The 23,771-nt window shown below is 41.6% G+C and overlaps 1 protein-coding gene across 5 annotated transcripts in view; it reads left to right on the top strand.

Moving 5' to 3' along the window:
- The window catches only part of rin (ras GTPase-activating protein-binding protein 2), a 51,216-nt gene that overhangs the window by 3,041 nt on the left and 24,404 nt on the right, over window positions 1-23,771 (top strand). For all 5 annotated transcript variants that reach the window (XM_071657125.1, XM_071657128.1, XM_071657129.1 and 2 more), the window contains exons 2-6: window positions 8,989-9,098; window positions 15,873-16,047; window positions 17,646-17,768; window positions 20,005-20,205; window positions 21,458-21,496. In XM_071657125.1, the coding sequence (XP_071513226.1) occupies window positions 9,004-9,098; window positions 15,873-16,047; window positions 17,646-17,768; window positions 20,005-20,205; window positions 21,458-21,496 (633 nt within the window). In that variant the 5' untranslated portion in view covers window positions 8,989-9,003. The remainder of the gene's footprint in view (window positions 1-8,988; window positions 9,099-15,872; window positions 16,048-17,645; window positions 17,769-20,004; window positions 20,206-21,457; window positions 21,497-23,771) is intronic.

Here is a 23,771-nt window from a genome sequence, read left to right as displayed (position 1 = left end):
TATATATATATATATGTATATATATATTTTATTTATGTATTTATTTTGCTTTGTCGCTGTCTCCCGCGTTTGCGAGGTAGGGCAAGGAAACGGACGAAAGAAATGGCCCAACCCACCCCCATACACAATGTATATACATACACGTCCACACACGCAAATATACATACCTATACATCTCAATGTACACATATATATATATATACACACAGACACATACATATATACCCTTGCACACAATTCACACTGTCTGCCTTTATTCATTCCCATCGCCACCTCTCCACACGTGGAATACCATCCCCCTCCCCCTCATGTGTGCAAGGTAGCACTAGGAAAAGACAACAAAGGCCCCATTCGTTCACACTCAGTCGCTAGCTGTCATGCAATAATGCCTGAAACCACAGCTCCCTTTCCACATCCAGGCCCCACACTACTTTCCATGGTTTACCCCAGACGCTTCACATGCCCTGATTCAATCCACTGACAGCACGTAAACCCAGGTATACCACATCGATCCAATTCACTCTATTCCTTGCCCTCCTTGCACCCTCCCGCATGTTCAGGCCCCGATCACACAAAATCTTTTTTACTCCATCTTTCCACTTCCAATTTGGTCTCCCACTTCTCCTCGTTCCCTCCACCTCCTACACATATATCCTCTTGGTCAATCTTTCCTCACTCATTCTCTCCATGTGCCCAAACCATTTCAAAATACCCTCTTCTGCTCTCTCAACCACGCTCTTTTTATTTCCACACATCTCTCTTACCCTTACATTACTACTCGATCAAACCACCTCACACCACACATTGTCCTCAAACATCTCATTTCCAGCACATCCACCCTCCTGCGCACAACTCTCTCCATAGCCCACGCCTCGCAACCATACAACATTGTCGGAACCACTGTTCCTTCAAACATAGCCATTTTTGCTTTCCGAGATAATGTTCTCGACTTCCACACATTCTTCAAGGCACCCAGGATTTTCGCCCCCTCCCCCACCCATTGATTCACTTCCGCTTCCATGGTTCCATCCGCTGCCAGATCCGCTCCCAGATATCTAAAAGACTTTACTTCCTCCAGTTTTTCTCCATTCAAACTTACCTCCCAATTGACTTCACCCTCAACCCTACTGTACCTAATAACCTTGCTCTTATTCACATTTACTCTTAACTTTCTTCTTTCACACACTTTACCAAACTCAGTCACCAGCTTCTGCAGTTTCTCACATGAATCAGCCACCAGCGCTGTATCATCAGCGAACAACAACTGACTCACTTCCCAAGCTCTCTCATCCCCAACAGACTTCATACTTGCCCCTCTTTCTAGAACTCTTGCTTTCACCTCACTAACAACCCCATCCATAAACAAATTAAACAACCATGGAGACATCACACGCCCCTGCCGCAAACCTACATTCACTGAGAACCAATCACTTTCCTCTCTTCCTACATGTACACATGCCTTACATCCTCGATAAAAACTTTTCACTGATTCTAACAGCTTGCCTCCCACACCATATATTCTTAATACCTTCCACAGAGCATCTCTATCAACTCTATCATATGCCTTCTCCAGATCCATAAATGCTACATACAAATCCATTTGCTTTTCTAAGTATTTCTCACATACATTCTTCAAAGCAAACACCTGATCCACACATCCTCTACCACTTCTGAAACCACACTGCTCTTCCCCAATCTGATGCTCTGTACATGCCTTCACCCTCTCAATCAATACCCTCCCATATAATTTCCCAGGAATACTCAACAAACTTATACCTCTGTAATTTGAGCACTCACTCTTCTCCCCTTTGCCTTTGTACAATGGCACTATGCACGCATTCCGCCAATCCTCAGGCACCTCACCATGAGTCATACATACATTAAGTAACCTTACCAACCAGTCAACAATACAGTCACCCCCTTTTTTAATAAATTTTAATATATATATATATATATATATATATATATATATATATATATATATATATATATATATATATATATATATATATTATCCCTGGGGATAGGGGAGCAAGAATACTTCCCACGTATTCCCTGCGTGTCGTAGAAGGTGACTAAAAGGGGAGGGAGCGGGGGGCTGGAAATCCTCCCCACTCATTTTTTTTTTTAATTTTCCAAAAGAAGGAACAGACAATTGGGCCAGGTGAGGGTAGTCCCTCAAAGGCCCAGTCATCTGTTCTTAACGCTACCTCGCTAATGCGGGAAATGGCGAATAGTTTGAAAGAAAGAAAAGAAATATATATATATATCTTTTTCTTTTTCTTTCAAACTATTCGCCATTTCCCGCATTAGCGAGGTAGCGTTAAGAACAGAGGCCTGGGCCTTTGAGGGAATACCCTCACCTGGCCCAATTCTCTGTTCCTTCTTTTGGAAAATTAAAAAAAATGAGAGGGGAGGATTTCCAGCCCCCCGCTCCCTCCCCTTTTAGTCACCTTCTAAGACACGCAGGGAATACGTGGGAAGTATTCTTTCTCCCCTATATATATATATATATATATATATTTATTAATTCATTTATTTATTTTGCTTTGTCGCTGTCTCCCGCATTTGCAAGGTAGCGCAAGGAAACAGATGAAAGAAAATGACCCAACCCACCCCCATACACATGTATATACATACACGTCCACACACGCAAATATACATACCTATACATCTCAACGTACACACACATATACACACACAGACACATACACATATACCCATGCACACAATTCACACTGTGTGTGTGTGTGTGTGTGTGTGTGTGTGCCTGTGTGTGTCTGTGTCAGAGGTGCAGGAAACAAGGAAAAGCGGGAGACCAACCTAAAGGTGGAAGGATGGAGTGAAAACGATTTTGAGCAATCAGGGCCTGAACATACAGGAGGGTGAGAGGCTTGAAAGGAATAGAGTGAACTGGAACAATATGGTAAACTGGGGTCGACAAGCTAGCAATGGACTGAACCAGGGCATGTGAAATGTAAAAGTATGGGAAGAAAAACAAAAGTGAAGTGTAGGTAAAGCATATATATATTTTTTTTTTTTTTTTTTTTATACTTTGTTGCTGTCTCCCGCGTTTGCGAGGTAGCGCAAGGAAACAGACGAAAGAAATGGCCAAACCCCCCCCCCATACACATGTACATACACACGTCCACACACGCAAATATACATACCTACACAGCTTTCCATGGTTTACCCCAGACGCTTCACATGCCTTGATTCAATCCACTGACAGCACGTCAACCCCTGTATACCACATCGCTCCAATTCACTCTATTCCTTGCCCTCCTTTCACCCTCCTGCATGTTCAGGCCCCGATCACACAAAATCTTTTTCACTCCATCTTTCCACCTCCAATTTGGTCTCCCTCTTCTCCTCGTTCCCTCCACCTCCGACACATATATCCTCTTGGTCAATCTTTCCTCACTCATTCTCTCCATGTGCCCAAACCATTTCAAAACACCCTCTTCTGCTCTCTCAACCATGCTCTTTTTATTTCCACACATCTCTCTTACCCTTACGTTACTTACTCGATCAAACCACCTCACACCACACATTGTCCTCAAACATCTCATTTCCAGCACATCCATCCTCCTGCGCACAACTCTATCCATAGCCCACGCCTCGCAACCATACAACATTGTTGGAACCACTATTCCTTCAAACATACCCATTTTTGCTTTCTGAGATAATGTTCTCGACTTCCACACATTTTTCAAGGCTCCCAAAATTTTCGCCCCCTCCCCCACCCTATGATCCACTTCCGCTTCCATGGTTCCATCCGCTGACAGATCCACTCCCAGATATCTAAAACACTTCACTTCCTCCAGTTTTTCTCCATTCAAACTCACCTCCCAATTGACTTGACCCTCAACCCTACTGTACCTAATAACCTTGCTCTTATTCACATTTACTCTTAACTTTCTTCTTCCACACACTTTACCAAACTCAGTCACCAGATTCTGCAGTTTCTCACATGAATCAGCCACCAGCGCTGTATCATCAGCGAACAACAACTGACTCACTTCCCAAGCTCTCTCATCCCCAACAGACTTCATACTTGCCCCTCTTTCCAGGACTCTTGCATTTACCTCCCTAACAACCCCATCCATAAACAAATTAAACAACCATGGAGACATCACACACCCCTGCCGCAAACCTACATTCACTGAGAACCAATCACTATATATATATATATATATATATATATATATATATATATATATATACAAGTTTAGATAGTGTAAGAAGAGGTTGGTTAACCAGTAGTGTGTAGGTCAGTAAGAGGAAGACAAAGGTCAGACTGCAGATAGCATAGGTGGAAGAAATGATAAGAGGCAGAACGAAGTGTGGTTGGGCCCTCCCTTACCTTACAAGGCTCTACCCAGTCCAGCTTCCAGCCTTTTTCGCTGTCCAGTGCAGCATGACAGACAGGAGCAGCATGTGATTCTGCCAAGATGCCTACTCCCCCCACCACACAGAGCTGCCTTTGGGAACTGGTACTTGCCATTGAACCTTGGGGGGGACAAACAGCCAACTGTCTCCCACTAGTGCACAAAGGGGGAGATATGCCCAACCAGCATGAGGGCTGACACCAGATGTTCCATGGCAGGCAACCAAGTTTTTACCTGTGTTCTTGGACCACATCCTGTAAAGGGAATAGGTCCAGGTTAGGGCTTTCATGGAGCACACCTCCAGACCCTGGTTTGAAAGCCCTACCCTTCTGATAGCACTTGCACTCTCAACACCATGTGCCTCGCCAATTAATTGTGATGCATCTCGTGCTCACAGTTTCTTTACCATTTAGTTCCTGTATTCCCTGAAGGACTTCCAGGGTGCTGTAGTAGCTGCACATAAGATCATGTGCAGCTGAGAGCGCAAAGCAAACTCCAGAGACCTGTGTATTGATGATGCAGGTCTCTGACCCTGCAATAGGAATTTGAGGCTCACAGACCCCCTTTTGACCCTTTTGCCTCAACTGTCTGGCTAAAAAGGCATTGATGTCATGCTGTTTGACTCTTCCCCCGTGGGTACATGGGCATACCTGTGTGATACGCCCAATCGTCCCGGGCTGTTGACATATGTTACAGAGGCTGGAAATGTCGGGCCGGCCTCTTTTAATCCCGGTGGAGTGGGAAGTGTTCCTGATCACGCTTGAACAGCTTTAACGTAGTCACTGCCTATGAGGAGTTGGGTCCCACTGGTAGCCCCTCTACTGACCTGTGATACAGGAGCAGATAGGGTGAGACCTAACCCATTGCAGGTACTAACTAGGTCATAATGCCATGTGTGCGGTCGTTCAGTCTTATTACTTTACTGTCAACTGGCAGTGCATGCAGGGCCTGACCTACTCTGCAGGTTCTTGGACCACTACCTGAATCACTGGATCAGACAAGGTAAGCAGTTTCTTGAAGTGGACTTGTTTATTTAGCTGCACAGTCGAGACAAAGTCGGGTATACCCAAACTGCCATCCCCTGCCGCTGTGTGGAAGAATGCGTAGGGCACATCATGGGGCAGCAACGGTGAATCTCTACTCTAACCTGCTTGTCCATACGCTCTAACTGCATCTTATATACCTCCCCCAGCACCAAGCGATGCATTAGTTTGGGTACAAGATGATCTACAGGGATCGTAATCCTCTGCTGAGGTTTTAGAGGGGCCCTGGTGATGGTAGCAAGACCCTCTTCAAGCAGGGCACCGTAGGATCTATGCCTACCCCCTGCCCCAACGAGAACACCGAGGTACATGTCATCCTCAGCATCCATGGAACCAATAGTGCTGCCCAAGACTTGTAACTTCCTGTTCTTATTGATGTACCAAGTCTTGCATTTGCCATCAATTTGCTTGCTAAGGGACTGACATTTTCCTGGGTTCACTTGAAGGCCATCCCCTTGTAAGTGTCTGCCAAAACGTCAGTTGCTTTTTGCAGACCACCCGCCGTCTGTGCCACCAGAACCAGGTCATCAGCAAAGACTAGTACTGGCACTTTCTGGTCTCCAAATCTCACCCCCAGCACCCACTTCCTTAACTGTTGTGACCCTTTCATCGCTGCCTTTCAATATGTGTGAAGGCTTGGTTGTATGTTGAATGTATACCCTGACTGGGGCAGGATTACCATTCCGCGATATGGCCTGCTCGATAGTGCTATGATTAACACTATTGAACGCTTTAGCCATGTCGAGGAATGCCAGGTGCACAGCATGAGACTATCCCTGCATATGACCAACTATTGCATCCAGGATCGTGAAGTTCTCAAGACATCCATCTACAGGGACGAATGCCTTTTGAGCTCCATTGGTCTGGACGAGGCTCGAGATGCTGCTGCTCAAGATTTTTTTTTTTTTTTTTTTTTTTTTTTTTTTTTTTTTAGCAAACAGACTACAGCACATGAGATGGTGATCAACCTGTAGTCCTTGGGCTGTGTGGGATTCGGTATCTTTGGTATCAGTGACATCCTATTAGCCTTGAGTGGCTCAGGCAGTGCAGAGGTGGCAATCCACAGATTGAACAGAATAGACTTCAGGAGCCTCGTCTGCATTCCATCAGGATTGGGGACCAATGTTTTAGTAGCTTTGAGGTGGTGTGCTACCTCTCCTAAGGATAGGACCTCTGCGAGTGGTTTACTTAATCGGTCAAAATCGGTGATGGAATATCTGTCCGGTTCGGATGGCTGTGAAAAGAGGGCTACCCAAAAGGGGTAGAGGGTTTCCTGCCCAACTGTCATTGGCAATACCTCCCATTCACCTTTAAGTACCTGTCCAACGGTCAGCGACTTAATCATTAGATAAAGCCACTGTATCTTTTTGTATTGTTCCCTTCGCAGCTGATTGGCATGCACAGGGACTTTGTCAGTCCAGCAACCATTGCCTGCATTCTCTGGTTGTTCTGATCTGCCCACACCATGATTCTGGCCATCTAAAGGCAAGCCACAGGAACTTACCAGTTTTCTGGCGTGTTCTGTGGCTGCCCTGATGGCAGAGAGGCTGTCCCCATGATGCAAATGCCTGAGGGAGGCATTTAGCACTTCCTCACCCCATAGAGGATTTGTGGGGCCAGGCTCTAGTGTGTTGAGGTAAGACACAGTCTCCGCAACAAAAGAGGCAACGGGTTGGGGAACCCGCTGAGCGTAGGGGACAGATAAAACCGTAGGTCAGCAGCACCACCAGGAGTGACAGGTTCCCCTCCTCATGGGTGCCACTCTGTGTGTTGTCTCTTTTGTCAGCTGGGACATGACTCTCACATGACACACTTCACACCACCTCCCCACCTACACTGATCTCGTGGTGGGCGTTAGTGTTCAGGATCAACTCCTGAACACAGGTCTTATATGTTGCTTTCCATCGGAGGCTCTTGATTGCCTCCACCGACCGGTAGGGAACAGTAGCCTGTAACTGCTGGTTCAGGCCCCGTACGCCTTTTAAAGAGGGACCAGCTGCCATCGTTGCCTCTGCCCTAGTGAAGAGCTCAATCTCCTTGTTGGTCCATCTTGCCTTAGACAAGACATGCCATGTCACCAACTCTTGGTGAATGAAGTTGGTGTGTGCTCCCCACTTGTGGACCCTGCAGCCTCGATAGCTGGTGAACATATCCCAACAATGTGGGGAAGTGGGAGAGTAGTCATCAGCCACTCTTGGTTTGTGTCGGCACCCGATTTGCCAACAGTGGTTGGCACGTAATTCCTGAGAGGTTTGTTTCTGCATAACTGTTACCTTGGAATGAAAACCCGTGACAATGATAGACATCCTGGAAGATTTAACGCAGTGCTACTGCATGAAGACAGCAGAGGACCACAGTCAAGTGATGGAGGCTGCCACATAGGGGAATCCCTCCAATGCATTAGAAGGTGGAGAGGGGAGAGTACATATAACTGTGCTAGCAACTTTTTATTGCATGTTTTTTCTAAGGTAATTCTTTCCTGGGAGATTTAAGTTGACACACTTAACCTGAAGTTGCAGAGGGGGATTGAAGTACAGCACGACACACCTTTCCACAGACCAGCATTATTATGAGCTTATTGTTGCTCTCAGCTATTTCACAAATCTAGGGTATGGGACATTCAGTTGCTTCATTTAGTTTTCACAGTTCTAACTTGTTTTATTCAGGTGTTTCCTTGGAAAAGGTTAATTTCACAGGCCTACTGTATATGAATGAAAATAGTTTTACACGAATAACAGTGGAAATATTTGTGGTATAGTAGAAAGTTTTGCAAATCCTGCTCTAATATTACCCTACAAGGAAGGCAAAATTGTGGAATTATAAAGTTTTCAGATATCTTTCACAGCTGGCATTAAAGTTGTAAAGGAATTAAATGGATACTGGGGACGACTGAGATCACTGAGGTTGTACTCTGGAGCGCATTTATATGTGTTCAATCCTTTAAGGCATGGTCTCCAATTTGTAAATTAAATGTGTAAGGTACGTTCTCTTAACCAGCATATTCTAATACTTGGTAATGCTTAGGTCTGGCAGATGCCAGATAATGTTACCTTTTGTAAGCTATGTTACACAGAGTTTGCGTCAACATAGTGTTAAAAACAAGCTCTAAGAATTAATTGTTGGTTATCACACAACCCAGAAAAAAAAATTTGAAATGCATAAAAATACTGATTTGGTTATTGATCTGTTCGGACGGATACATATCTTCATTACTCCCCCAAAAAAATCTTATTGAATTGTCTCTAATAGTTACTGATTATTTAATTTTTTGTGTTTCTTTGATAAAAGTCATTAACCTTTAGTGTAGATAATCTTAATAGGGAATGCATCTGTGTATTGTGAGGTAGGCTTCTCTATCCTTTTTTGGCTCTGCTGATGAATCAGATTGATTTGGAAAGGAAGCCTCTTTCTTTTCATGTGTTTTATTTAGTCATGATTGGTATGATCTTTAGAAATAGATTGTTATTTTGCTTTGAATGGTTAGATTTTCTCCCAGTAATGTTATATTTGGATTATGAAATGGTTCAAGAAAAATAATTTTGGTTTTCCTGCAGGAGTTCTAACAGAGGATGGTCATGGAAACTCCATCACCGCAATGCGTTGGCCTTGAGTTTGTGCGCCAGTACTACACGGTGCTCAACAAGGCCCCCTTGCACCTCCATCGGTAAGTATACCCACGTACGCTGACGTACTCCAGTACATTGTCTGACATTCACATGATACAACACAATTTGCCCCATAAAGTAACTTATCACATCAACATTTAGTTATATACATGTGTATGTGGGTGGGTTGGGCCATTCTTTCGTGTGTTTTCTTGCGCTACTTTGCTAACGCGGGAAACAACGACAAAGTATAATAAGTAAATATACTTAGTTATATGAAGATGTACGACAGACTATCTCATCATCTCCCTCATCCTAGAGAAATGCAAGTCCTTAGTGGCTTTCTCTTTCATTGATTTAACTAGAGCTTTGTAGGTAATCACCTACTACATAATGATTTAATAAATGTTGAACCTTAGGTTGCTAAGAAGTGTCATTCTGTAGGTTGCAGACTTCTCCAGTGAACTTAGTCTGGCTGTATGCTTCCAAGGGACCTCAACCACTTTCCATTTCTACACTTATGGGTTCCCATTGGGCTTAAAGAGTACGCTCCTTCATCATTTTATATGATACCCTTTTGGATACACTATTTCATTGGAAGTACATTGACTTATTTGCTTTGAATATCAATATTGACAACTGCCTCAGATACATTGCCTATCAGGACAGCCTCAGCAGCCAATAGAACTGGACCACTGCCAACTATTTCACCATTAACTAACCCAAAGCTAGTTGTTTATATCAGTTTTGCTTCCAGTTACAGTATGTCCCACCCTTTCCATTTCTCATTAGGCCTCATTTCCCTTCAGGTTTTTTTATTTCACCAAGCATCTAGAGTCATTCTGAATGACAAGCTGAGCCGAGAAGAAAAGGTCAGGGTCATTATAAAGTATTTCAGTTATCTCAGTGTACTCTGATGATTCATAACACTTGGATCCAACACCTGAACTGAGAACTTGTACAGTTTTCACTCTTCCCAGTTGTACCTATGTATTCCCTACCTTGCCTTAAATGTAGTATTTGAAAAGATACAGAAAATAGCTTGCAACGTGATACTCACTCTTTTACACGACATATCAAGAAGCACACTACACACAAACCGCTCCCAACTTTCTCAAATCATGTCCTGGACCTACTTTGACCGCTTGGGATGACACTAATTCACCATGCTTGTCACCAGCACCACATTAACCCCTCCCAACTCTCTCAAACCATGTCCTGGACCTAGTTGGACAGCTGGGGATGAAGGTGTTGCACCATGATTTCACCAACACCACCTTCCACTTCAAATCCCAAGTCCACGAGTTTTAGATTAGGACCACAACTCCATCAAACCCATGTGAAGTTGTATAGGCTGTTGTAAGAGCAGTCCTATCTCTTCCATTGCAAACATCATTAGTTTATAGCTGACTGCTTATAGATTTATAATGTATTAGTAGATAGATCATTTTTTCAACTTTGATATTTGATTCATCTCTGATATGTAGAGTAAGAACTGTTTTTCGACAATTTACATACAAGTTCATTGTCCACTTAAGCACATCCACACTATGCTTAAATTAAATTTTACATTCATATATAGAGATGGTACTGGACTCTGCCTGTAAGAGGTTACACCGCAAATGAAAACTTGCTTTGGCTAGGCTGTACCATCAAGAGTACAGTCTCAGACTGAAATTGGTGATGAACTCCCTTACCTCTTCTCAAAACACTGTACCTTTTTCCTCAGTCTTAGGCACTAATTGTCATCCACATCTCAGTATCCTCTTCCAGTTTTCCCCCATTAGTCTGGTGGTCACTTCCTTATCCCCTTTCATGCATTCCACATCTTTATCATCTGTGCTGTCTGTCTTTTTTTTTTTCCCCATATCTCTTGCCATCGTGTTAATCCCAAAGGCATTCACAAACCTTTCTTCCCCATACTTTGTTTCACTTTGGGCTAGAAATAATGTTGATATTGATGTCAATACATTTTTCATACATTATTGCCATTTCTCACATCAGTGATAGGAACAGATGAACAAAGGCTGTATCTGCTCACATCCATTCTATAGCTGTCCTGTGCAGTGCATCGAAACCACATCCCCATATCCAAAACTAGGTCCCACAGACCTTTCCATTACTTCCCTTGTTCAGTCCATTGGCAGCTCATCGACTCCTGTATACCCCGTCTTTTCAATTCACTTTATCCTATGCACGTCTTTCACCTTCCTGCATGTTCATTTCTTGGTCACTCAAAATCTTTTTCACTCTATCCTTCCATCTCCAGTTTGGTCTACCCCTTTTTGTTCCCTCCACTTTGGACACGTATATCCTCTTTGTAAACCTCTCCTAACTTCTCATTTTTATGTCCAAACCATTTCAAGCACACCCTCTTTAGCTCTTAACCACACTCTTTTTATTGCGACACCTCTCTCTCTCTCTGACCCTTTTATTATATTACTTACTCAATTGGATCCTCACGTACTATATATTGTCGTCAAGCATTTAATTTCCAACATTTCCACCCTCCTCTACATGTCCTCATCCATAGCACCTACCTTGCATCCATATATCATTTTCGGGAATGCTATGCCTTCAAACACCCATTTTCGCTCATTCAGTTAAAGACTTCTCTTTCCATTTATTTTTCAGTGCTTTGAAAAGCTTTGCCCCTCACGCACTTTGTGACACTTTTGCTTCCATGGTTCCATTTGTTGCCATGTCCACTCCCAGTTATCTGAAACACTTCCCTTGGTCCAGGTTTTCTTCATTTAGACTCACATCCCAAGTAACCTGACCCTCTGCACTGCAAAACCTAATAACCTTGCTTTTTTCACCTTTACTCGCAGCTTCCTTCTTTTGCACACACTTTCAAACTCAGTCACCAACTTATGCAGATTCTCACTCCAATCTTCCATCATTGCTGTGTCATCAGCAAAGAACTAGTAATTTAATTTTCAGTTTGACAGCATACTTGCACCTCCCATCTTCATGACTGCATTATCATAATGATGATAATAGAAATAAAAATGTTAGGATAGCAGTCATACTTAACATTGTTTTGAGTGGGTTTACTTTTACCTGCATGAGCAAGGTGGTATAAGGAAGATGAGCAAGCATTAAAGGAACAAATCCTTGCTTAACTTCCTCTGTCCCCTCTTTTGGAAAGTGATACAGGAGGGTAAGATTTCCAGTTCTCTGCTCCAACAACCATGATTGTACCAATAAAGATAGAAATAACAATAGTAATGGTAATGATAGCAGCGGAGAGGAATGAAAGTATCAGAGAAATGTTTGTGTGAATAGACTGAAGAATTTTTAAAAGCATCTGAAATATGTGAATTTACTCAGATACCTTATGACACTTCCACACCCACCAATATTTTCAGTAAGCAAGAAATAGAAGAGATTTGGACTTGTGTACCATTACCATAGATAGTATGGCCTTTCTATCCATGAGGAGCTAAGAATGCACTCATGTGAACTGGAAAAGCTTAGACTTTCGTCATGCACTGTGTCAGTTTCCTTTCCTATATACTCCATGAAGTTTAAAATAGATCTTGTCAATCACAAAGTGCAAAAACTTAAGCTCCAAAACAATGACATTTTGAGGGTGTATATATAAGGATTTGTATGTAGCATTTATGGATCTGGAGAAGGCATATGATAGAGTTGATAGAGATGCTCTGTGGAAGGTATAAAGAATATATGGTGTGGGAGGCAAGTTGTTAGAAGCAGTGAAAAGTTTTTATCGAGGATGTAAGGCATGTGTACGTGTAGGAAGAGAGGAAAGTGATTTGTTCTCAATGAATGTAGGTTTGCGGCAGGGGTATGTGATGTCTCCATGGTTGTTTAATTTGTTTATGGATGGGGTTGTTAGGGAGGTGAAAGCAAGAGTTTTGGAAAGAGGGGCAAGTATGAAGTCTGTTGTGGATGAGAGAGCTTGGGAAGTGAGTCAGTTGTTGTTCGCTGATGATACAGCGCTGGTGGCTGATTCATGTGAGAAACTGCAGAAGCTGGTGACTGAGTTTGGTAAAATGTGAATAAGAGCAAGGTTATTAGGTACCGTAGGGTTGAGGGTCAAGTCAATTGGGAGGTAAGTTTGAATGGAGAAAAACTGGAGGAAGTAAAGTGTTTTAGATATCTGGGAGTGTATCTGGCAGCGGATGGAACCATGGAAGCGGAAGAGGATCATAGGGTGGGGGAGGGGGCGAAAATCCTGGGAGCATTGAAGAATGTGTGGAAGTCGAGAACATTATCTTAGAAAGCAAAAATGGGTATGTTTGAAGGAATAGTGGTTCCAACAATGTTGTATGGTTGCGAGGCGTGGGCTATGGATAGAGTTGTGCGCAGGAGGATGGATGTGCTGGAAATGAGATGTTTGAGGACAATGTGTGGTGTGAGGTGGTTTGATCGAGTAAGTAATAATAGGGTAAGAGAGATGTGTGGAAATAAAAAGAGCGTGGTTGAGAGAGCAGAAGAGGGTGTTTTGAAATGGTTTGGGCACATGGAGAGAATGAGTAAGGAAAGATTGACCAAGAGGATATATGTGTCGGAGGTGGAGGGAACGAGGAGAAGTGGGAGACCAAATTGGAGGGGGAAAGATGGAGTGAAAAAGATTTTGTGTGATCGAGGCCTGAACATGCAGGAGGGTGAAAGGAGGGCAAGGAATAGAGTGAATTGTATCGATGTGGTATACCGGGGTTGACGTGCTGTCAGTAGATTGAATCAGGGCATGTGAAGCGTCTGGGGTAAACCATGGAAAGCTGTGTAGGTATGTATATTTGCATGTGTGGACGTATGTATATACATGTGTATGGGGGTGGGTTGGGCCATTTCTTTTGTCTGTTTCCTTGCGCTACCTCGCAAACGTGGGAGACCGGCAAAAATATATATATATATATATATATATATATATATATATATATATATATATATATATGATCCCTGGGGATAGGGGATTAAGAGTACTTCCCACGTATTCCCTGCGTGTCGTAGAAGGCGACTAAAAGGGGAGGGAGCGGGGGGCTGGAAATCCTCCCCTCTCGGTTTTTTTTTAATTTTCCAAAAGAAGGAACAGAGAATTGGGCCAGGTGAGGGTATTCCCTCAAAGGCCCAGTCCTCTGTTCTTAACGCTACCTCGCTAATGCGGGAAATGGCGAATAGTTTGAAAGAAAAGAAAAAGATATATATATATATATATATATATATATACTTGCATCCGGCCACAAATTTCAAAGAATCATGAACTTTATCTGGGATTTTCTTTATTCAAGAATTGGCTGGGTTATCTGAAACTTCTCACATCCTTCTACAAGTTGTTTGTTGCCTACCAAATGAATGACTCAGTGGTTAGAGAAGACAATAATGAGACATTAGCTTTCCAAAGATCATCTCATACAGATCACCCATTGTCCAGTTGTCATTTGTTCTCTTTATGTGTGGCATAAACATTACACCGAAAAAGATATATCTCATCCTTGGCAGTTTCCTTCCATTAAGCCAGTGTACAATGAGATGAAAATGGAGATGCTGATAATGTTTCCACATCAGTCTTTTTTCATTATGCTTGTATCAATAAACTCAGAAAAAATCAAGTTCCTCTTTGAGTTATTGAATACTGTATAAGATCTGTTATCCCTGAGTTTGTGGAATCAAACTTAAAGCCTTTTGGCATGAATGGCACAACCTGCTAGTCCCATTTCCAGCCTCTTGCTGTATCACTGACACCCTCACCACTAGCACAATATGTTTGTTTTGGTGGCAGTGTGTGTGTACATGTGCATCATCTCCCCAGATTCTCTGTGCCTTTCATCTTCACTAAAGGGGCATTCATCTTTTGTTAATTCACCAAGTTGAATTTGAGTCATATCTAGGTAGAATATTAGCATAATTAGTGGGTTCAAAGGATTGGATGGTTAGTGTGGCAGCAGCTTCCTGCTGTTGCACTGTCCTCTCTGTCATGATCAAGCACACTGACCCATGCAGGTTTGAAAAAAATGCCCATGTCTTATGGTAACATTAAGAATTTTGCTAACTAGGCCTTTTTATTTTTTCCCCAAAAATTTGCCTGTGAAACTCCTGTCTGGGCATTTTGAATACAAACTCCATATTTGTTCCAGTGGCATTGAACCCCAATTGTCCAAAGATAACACATATGTATCAGCAGGAGTGAATGAGAAAGTCTCCCTAACTCCTGAAAAAAATAATGGAGAAAACTTGAATGTTCTTGACATATATGTGCATATAGGCAGGAAAGAGTATTATATACATTTAGGGGGGAAAAAGGGTAGTGAAATTGGAATTGTAGTTTTTCATAGGAAGACTGAAGCATGCTGTCAGTTCAAAACATTCCAAATATGACTGTTAAAAGTTATTAAACTGTATTTTTCATATATTATTTCTTCAACTTGTACCTTTGTTATCTTCACATTACCCAGTCTTTCACATCACTTGCTTTTTAGCTCATCATTTTCTTTGGATAAAGCAGTTATGTAATTTGTATTGTACACTGTTAATTTAGAATACTTTGTGTCATTCTAGACTTCCTTAGTCGTTTAGTTTTCTGTGGATAAGTGATACTATGTTAGTAATTGTTTTTTAATGTGAACAGAATTCTGTTGTATGACCTAGGGAGGGGTTGAAGAGCATGAACCCTGTTTCTCTGTATGGAAGTAGTAATTTTTTTTTCCATGTTTTTCTCAAGGTTTAGGGTACGAGGGGGAATTATATATGCTAATGAATACTTCAGAAAAAATGGTTGTCCAGTAGCCATTTTCTGGAAGACAGCATTGTGGCTTACTTGCAAGTGATTCTTATGAAAGATGTCTTCATTTTATTATTTCTTTCAGGTTTTTCAGTCATAACTCATCTTTCATGCATGGGGGCCACAATTCCATGAGTGAACCAATTATTGGCCAAGCAGATATACATAAAATGATCGTGAGCCTCAACTTCCGTGACTGTCATGCCAAGATCAGAATGGTTGATACACAAGCCACGCTTGATAATGGAGTGGTTATTCAGGTAACTCATTTTCCTGTGCCTGCATTTTTTGGAAGTAAGTTAAGTTGAATACCATTACAGGTTGAGCATTCCTAGTCCAAAATCTGAAATGCTCCTGAATCTGAACCATTTTGAGTGGCGACATGACGTGGAAAATTCCATGCCTGACTTCACTTGCCCATGCTGGACTGTGAAGCTCTGTTGTTGCCAGTTTGTTACAAACCGTAGTCACCACCAGGACTACATGCATAACTCATTGTGATTTTTGCTTTACCTCTGCTCTGTGTGAATAAGTGTAAGAAAATGTTTGCTTATCAGTAGCATAGAAATTCAGAGTCAGGAATAAGGTGATGCCAAACAACCACAGATTATCCACATGGTTAGCTGACTTTTGTCACCTTAGCTTTCTGATGGTTCAGTGTTACAGCAAACTTTGTTTCTTGAGCAGAATTGTTAAAGATATTGTGTACATTACCTTCAGGCTGTGTATAAGTTGTATATGAAACATATATGGATTTTGTGTTGAGATTGGGGTACATTCCCCAAGATATCTAATTATCCATCATGACAAATGTGGAAAACAGGATGGTATGGAAAGAAACATGTTAGAGCTGAGACATACCTCAATGTTTCGACTGTTCAGTGATCTTCCTCAGGAGATACTGATTCCAGCATATGGCGGGACTATTCCCCAGCAAGTGATGGTCACCCGGTTGGACACCCTGGTATGTTGCTCTCTGATTGGATCACTTGTTCTGCTGCCTCCATCTGTTTCTGATCTTTGCTACCTGATGTGACCAACAGTGATCTTTGCTACCTGATGTGACCAACAGATGAGTCCAGACCTTGTGGTAACATTCTTAATCCCTTCCTCTAGGTAAGCTTTCACACTTATCACTAAACGGTTGATGCTAAAGTAACTACAGGCAAGTGACAAACCATTTAGTGATAGAGGAAGATCGTTGAACAGTCAGAACATTGAGGTATGTCTCAGCTCTATCCTGTTTGTTTCCATTTCATTCTGTTTTCCACATACCTCATTATGTATATGCAAATATTTCAAAATCCGAAAAAATCCCAAATCTTAAACACTTATGGCCCCAGGCATTTTGGATAAGGGTACTTATTCTGTATATAAGTTACACGAGTTAAGGATTAAGACAGCTTTTTAGAGGTTATGATTGTAATGAACTTCTGCTTTGTATTGAAAGTATTTTGGAAGCAAGAAGAATTTATGTCTGGATAAAGTGTATATGGTGTGAAAAACAATATTTGATAAAAATTAAGTTAAACTTTCACTACAGTTTTAATAGGGATAGCTGAAATTATATAAGAATATGCAGACATAGTTCATAGGCAGTGTAGGTGTAGGAGGCTGCATGCTGTAAATTTTTATGTGGTTGCTCCACGTAGTCTGACATGGTATGCATATCTTTTTTATGCATAGGTTCTCCATCAACTCGCAAGGTTTTTTGTTTGTTGATTGCTCAATCACTTATTAATGTTGGCAGGTCAAGGTCATAAAGCTCATTTGTAGTCATATATACCCAAAAAAATATATATTTCTCATGTGTGTTGACTTCATTGAGGATCAGTATTAACTAAATGGTTGTTTCTAGGTAACTGGAGAGTTGTCCAACAATGGTAATCCAATGCGACGATTCATGCAGACATTTGTCTTGGCTCCGCAAACTCCCAAGAAGTACTATGTACATAATGACATCTTCCGTTATCAAGATGAGGTAAAAGATGTTTGAAATTAAGAAAGTATCATGTAGATTATTTGGGAAAATATTATCTTACTAGTTGGCTTGATGGGTTTTGAATCATTTAGATATTTAAAGAACTTACTTAGGAGCTAAGGTAGGAGAACAGTTAAGGAACAGGAATGGAGTGGGATGAGAGGGATGCTGGTAAGGTGATGGGAAAGGTTAGAGGGGAATGTTTGTGGGATGATGGAATGGTGAAGAGAGGGATACTGGTGTGAGGGGAAGATGAGGAATGCAGGAAGAATGGTGGTAAGGGGGGAAGATACAGAAGGTGTAGGGGAGAAGAGGTATGTAGGTGGTGTTGAATTTAAGACCTTGTCCTCTTGTATCATTGTGTCAAGTTTAGTGCTTATTTGTATATAGATGTGAAAACCTATAAGGTTTACACACATGCACACAAAAGGGAAGTTGGATGGATTGTATTTGTCTGGACTACCAGAAAATACTTGACAGTATTACTTTGGAGGTTTATTTTGAAAGTGGATCACCAGGCAGAACTAAGAGGAAAACTCCTATTGATAGAAGGTTATCTTTGATGGAGGGAATATAAGATGCATTTGAGAGGAGCTTTATCCAGATGAGTCAGGTTGACCCTCAGAGTGCTCCAGGGCTCTGTTTAGGGGCGATTATTCTTCTATATCTGTATAAGCAGAAATGTTTGCAGATGACATAAAGGCTGTGTGGGAAGTGAAAAGGGGACCCAACAGACTCCAAAGTTGGTCTGTTAAATGGTTGATGAAACTCATCCTAAGAAAATTTAAAGAGATTAGGTTGGAACGAAGTGAGGGAAGGCCTCAGAATTATCATTGTTTAGCAGGAAATAAACTGCTAGATTCTGTGAAAGGGACTAGGAATTTATCATCCTGAATCTATTGCTAGAGTTGCACAGTAGGAGAATAGCTAAGGAGACAAATTGTTTGCAGGCATATATTAGAATAGCTTTCAAGTGTGCAGATAAGGGAATATTTAGGAAGCTGTTTACATCATGAATATGGCTAGAACAAGAATGTGCATGTCAAGTCTGGTGACTTTACCTATAGATGCACAAAGACCATTTTGAGAAGTTCCAAAGGAGGGCAACAGACATTATACCAGGATTAAGAGGATGAGAGGCATGTGTTTTGGGATGAGCGGGGTGAGTTTGCAGTTAATTTTGAGGCAAGTGATTGAATATTTGTTGTGGGTGGTATGATTGTGAGAGTGGATAAAATGTGACAGTTGAAGGTATAAAAAGGGGGCATGGGATCCCCACTGATGTCAATGAAAATGGTGAATATCTTTTGGAGTTTACTTATATTTTTCACTCCATCATACCATCTCCAGTTTGGTCTCCTCCACTCCTGACATGTTTGTCCTCTTTGTCAACCTCTCCTCATTCATTTTCTCCTTTTTTCCAAACCATTTCAACGCATTTTTTATGTACAATAAGCTACATTCTTCTTATTACCAAACCTCTCTTACCCCTGTATTACTTAATCAAACAGCCTTACACCAAATATTGTACTCATCTGCCCTTCTCGGCATTCCTCATCCAGTCCTCTTGCACTATTTACACTCTCCTATTGCCATTCTACACCCAGCCCCTACTGGTATTTCTTCACACACATCTCTTTTCCAAGCTTATGTACTTCCACCACCCTCCACTCTGTGGTAATAAATAGAGTGTGGTCAAGAGAGCAGAAGAGGGTATTTTGAAATGGTTTGGTCATATGGAGAGAATGGGTGAGTAAAGGTTGACAAAGAGGATATGTCAGAGGTGGAGGGAACATGTAGAAGGAAACCAAATTAGAGGTGGAAGGATGGAATGTAAAAGATTTTGAGCGATCGGGGCCTGAACATGCAGGAGGGTGAAAGGCATGCATGGATTAGATTGAATTGGAATGATATGATATACCGGGGTCGATGTAGTATCAGTGAACTGAACCAGGGCATGTTAAACATCTGGGGTAAATCATGGAGAGGTCTGTGCAGCCTGGATGTGGATAGAGAGCTGTGGTTTTGCATGACACATGACAGCTAGAGAATGGTTGTGAGCAGATGTGGTCTTTCATAGGATGTTTCCAGGGTTCACGTATCATACTTTTAAAATTCATACTAAGTTAGATGTATTTATAAGATGTATTAATTTTCCTCACAGACTTTGAGCACAAAATTGTTGAAATATTGCTATTTATATACTCTAATATCACTATTTTTGTGATTTTTACAGGTGTTTAGTGATGAAGAAGGGGGAGATGAAGCTGGCAGTGAAGTTGAGGAAGATATGGAAGCTCCAATGCCTCCTCAGAATTTCACTGCTCCTTCAGCCACTGTGAATGGCTCAGCTCATCCCCCTGAGCCAGAGCCAACACCGCCTGCTGTGCCTCAGGCCCAGACTCCAGTTGCTCCTCAAGTTCCAGCTCCAGTACCTGTAAGAATATTGGTCTTGAAAATGCATTTCCTTTGCTACTACACAACATTCACATCCACTTGAAACAGCCTATACACTCACAGATGCTTGGTTCAACCTGTGCCAATAATGGTTTCCCCAAGAACTTTCTCATTTACAAGAGACTTTGCCAGGCATAGATTTGGTGAATCTTTACAAACACACATTCCCTGAATCATTACAAACACACATTACTATACCAGTATGTTATTGAGCAAACTAGGATGAGAGGGACTGATGTATGATCATTGCTATGATCATCTTCACTTAGACTAGCATGGATATTTTGAAGGATTTGTATAGAGAGATGGCATGCTCCTTTAAAGATAACTATTGGCTATAGAATTGCAAGCTGCAGTTTTCATGATGAAGAATTAGTGGTTACCATAGAGATATAACAACAATTCATTGTTTACATTTGATTTAGAGTCATGTAGCAAGGAGACACTTAAGCAAGCTAAGGAATTAGAGACAAGGTGAAGTTCAGTGAGATATTCATCAGATATCTAAGATCAAAGGAAGAGTGGTAGAAAATTGAAGAATACAGTCAAAGGCAAAAAGAAGGAATAGATGCTTGTCTACACAAGATATGAATGCTAGGTCAATGGATTTAGAGCAGACTTATCATACATCCACCTAACTGTACACAGTTCTACCTCTTGTTTAATTTCTGGATGTTGCAGGTCAGAAGTAAAGGTCACAAAGTGTCAGTATCATGGGGGTAGGTAAAGAGTTTAATGCAGGTGTTATAGTATTTTACTAAAACTAGTTCAAGTTATACATGTAAACCTTATATCATCACTGATGAATATCAAGTTTGTATCCTCTTGAAGTAGCTAATCTTGTTTATTCTTTGATGTGTGATCCATTTTGGTTTAAGAATGATAGAAGGGGAACATACCTTTGTGTGCAAAATGTCATTTGCTCAAATGTAATACAATAATCCATTGTTGTAATATTGCCTTGGATCTGTGATTATCCAAATATTTCCTCAACTTCATTCTTATGCAATACAATGATACAGGGTTGTATTATTCCTTTGTATCTGTGATTATTCAAATTTTCCTTGACTCTTCAGATGAATTATGATTCATGTAAATTCCTGACCTAGATCTTACAGTGGATTCATCACTGCAAGATTTTTGCACCCGTTTTATTTTCTCCCATTTACCTTATCCGAGATGTTGACATCAGAAAGTATGTGCATACATTTTTATCTTTATTTACATTTCAGACTGAGTGGGGAACCCAGACACAGCAGAGCTTGAGAGAGGTATGTGCAAAATCTTGCATTGTTGCAGCACAATTTTGGTCCTTTGAAGTTCAAGGTGTAATGATGTTAACAGTAAATTAACATTAGGTAAATTTCTAAGATCCTTAGTTTTATTAGTTTTCTTTGACATTATGTTAAACTGAAACTTTTTTTTATTTATTATACTTTGTCGCTGTCTCCCGCGTTTGCGAGGTAGCGCAAGGAAACAGACGAAAGAAATGGCCCAACCCCCCCCCCTACACATGTATATACATACGTCCACACACGCAAATATACATACCTACTCAGCTTTCCATGGTTTACCCCAGACGCTTCACATGCCTTGATTTAATCCACTGACAGCACGTCAACCCCGGTATACCACATCGCTCCAATTCACTCTATTCCTTGCCCTCCTCTCACCCTCCTGCATGTTCAGGCCCCGATCACACAAAATCTTTTTCACTCCATCTTTCCACCTCCAATTTGGTCTCCCTCTTCTCCTCGTTCCCTCCACCTCCGACACATATATCCTCTTGGTCAATCTTTCCTCACTCATTCTCTCCATGTGCCCAAACCACTTCAAAACACCCTCTTCTGCTCTCTCAACCACGCTCTTTTTATTTCCACACATCTCTCTTACCCTTACGTTACTCACTCGATCAAACCACCTCACACCACACATTGTCCTCAAACATCTCATTTCCAGCACATCCATCCTCCTGTGCACAACTCTATCCATAGCCCACGCCTCGCAGCCATACAACATTGTTGGAACCACTATTCCTTCAAACGTACCCATTTTTGCTTTCCGAGATAATGTTCTCGACTTCCACACATTCTTCAAGGCCCCCAGAATTTTCGCCCCCTCCCCCACCCTATGATCCACTTCCGCTTCCATGGTTCCATCTGCTGCCAGATCCACTCCCAGATATCTAAAACACTTCACTTCCTCCAGTTTTTCTCCATTCAAACTCACCTCCCAATTGACTTGACCCTCAACCCTACTGTACCTAATAACCTTGCTCTTATTCACATTTACTCTTAACTTTCTTCTTCCACACACTTTACCAAACTCAGTCACCAGCTTCTGCAGCTTCTCACATCAATTAGCCACCAGCGCTGTATTATCAGCGAACAACAGCTGACTCACTTCCCAAGCTCTCTCATCCACAACAGACTTCATACTTGCCCCTCTTTCCAAAACTCTTGCATTTACCTCCCTAACAACCCCATCCATAAACAAATTAAACAACCATGGAGACATCACACACCCCTGCCGCAAACCTACATTCACTGAGAACCAATCACTTTCCTCTCTTCCTACACGTACACATGCCTTACATCCTCGATAAAAACTTTTCACTGCTTCTAACAACTTTCCTCCCACACCATATATTCTTAATACCTTCCACAGAGCATCTCTATCAACTCTATCATATGCCTTCTCCAGATCCATAAATGCTACATACAAATCCATTTGCTTTTCTAAGTATTTCTCATACATTCTTCAAAGCAAACACCTGATCCACACATCCTCTACCACTTCTGAAACCACACTGCTCTTCCCCAGTCTGATGCTCTGTACATGCCTTCACCCTCTCAATCAATACCCTCCCATATAATTTACCAGGAATACTCAACAAACTTATACCTCTGTAATTTGAGCACTCACTCTTATCCCCTTTGCCTTTGTACAATGGCACTATGCACTCATTCCGCCAATCCTCAGGCACCTCACCATGAGTCATACATACATTAAATAACCTTACCAACCAGTCAACAATACAGTCACCCCCTTTTTTAATAAATTCCACTGCAATACCATCCAAACCTGCTGCCTTGCCGGCTTTCATCTTCCGCAAAGCTTTCACTACCTCTTCTCTGTTTACCAAATCATTTTCCCTAACCCTCTCACTTTGCACACCACCTCGACCAAAACACCCTATATCTGCCACTCTATCATCAAACACATTCAACAAACCTTCAAAATACTTGTCATATGACTGAAACTTGTCATATGATTCTTTGTCTATCTATATGCAGGTACGTTTTTTATATTTCCTCAGTTTTAGGAAAAATCCACACTCAACCATTTCCTCTTACATCTTTTAGACAGTAATATAGGATGGTTCACAGGGAGTGATTTATTTTCTTTGTATAGATCCATGGCAGTCAGAGGAAAGGTTTGTGGGACCTGATTGTGGATAGGGTGCAGTGGTTTTGGTGCATTAAACATGATAGCTAGAAAAAGGACGTAGTCAAATGAAGCTGTTTGTTCATCTGTTCCTGGAAC

Source organism: Panulirus ornatus, chromosome 64, assembly GCF_036320965.1.
Source record: "Panulirus ornatus isolate Po-2019 chromosome 64, ASM3632096v1, whole genome shotgun sequence".
Taxonomy (NCBI): domain Eukaryota; kingdom Metazoa; phylum Arthropoda; class Malacostraca; order Decapoda; family Palinuridae; genus Panulirus; species Panulirus ornatus.
The sequence above is the reverse complement of the archived record's forward strand: the minus strand, read 5'-3'. Positions and strand labels throughout refer to the sequence as shown.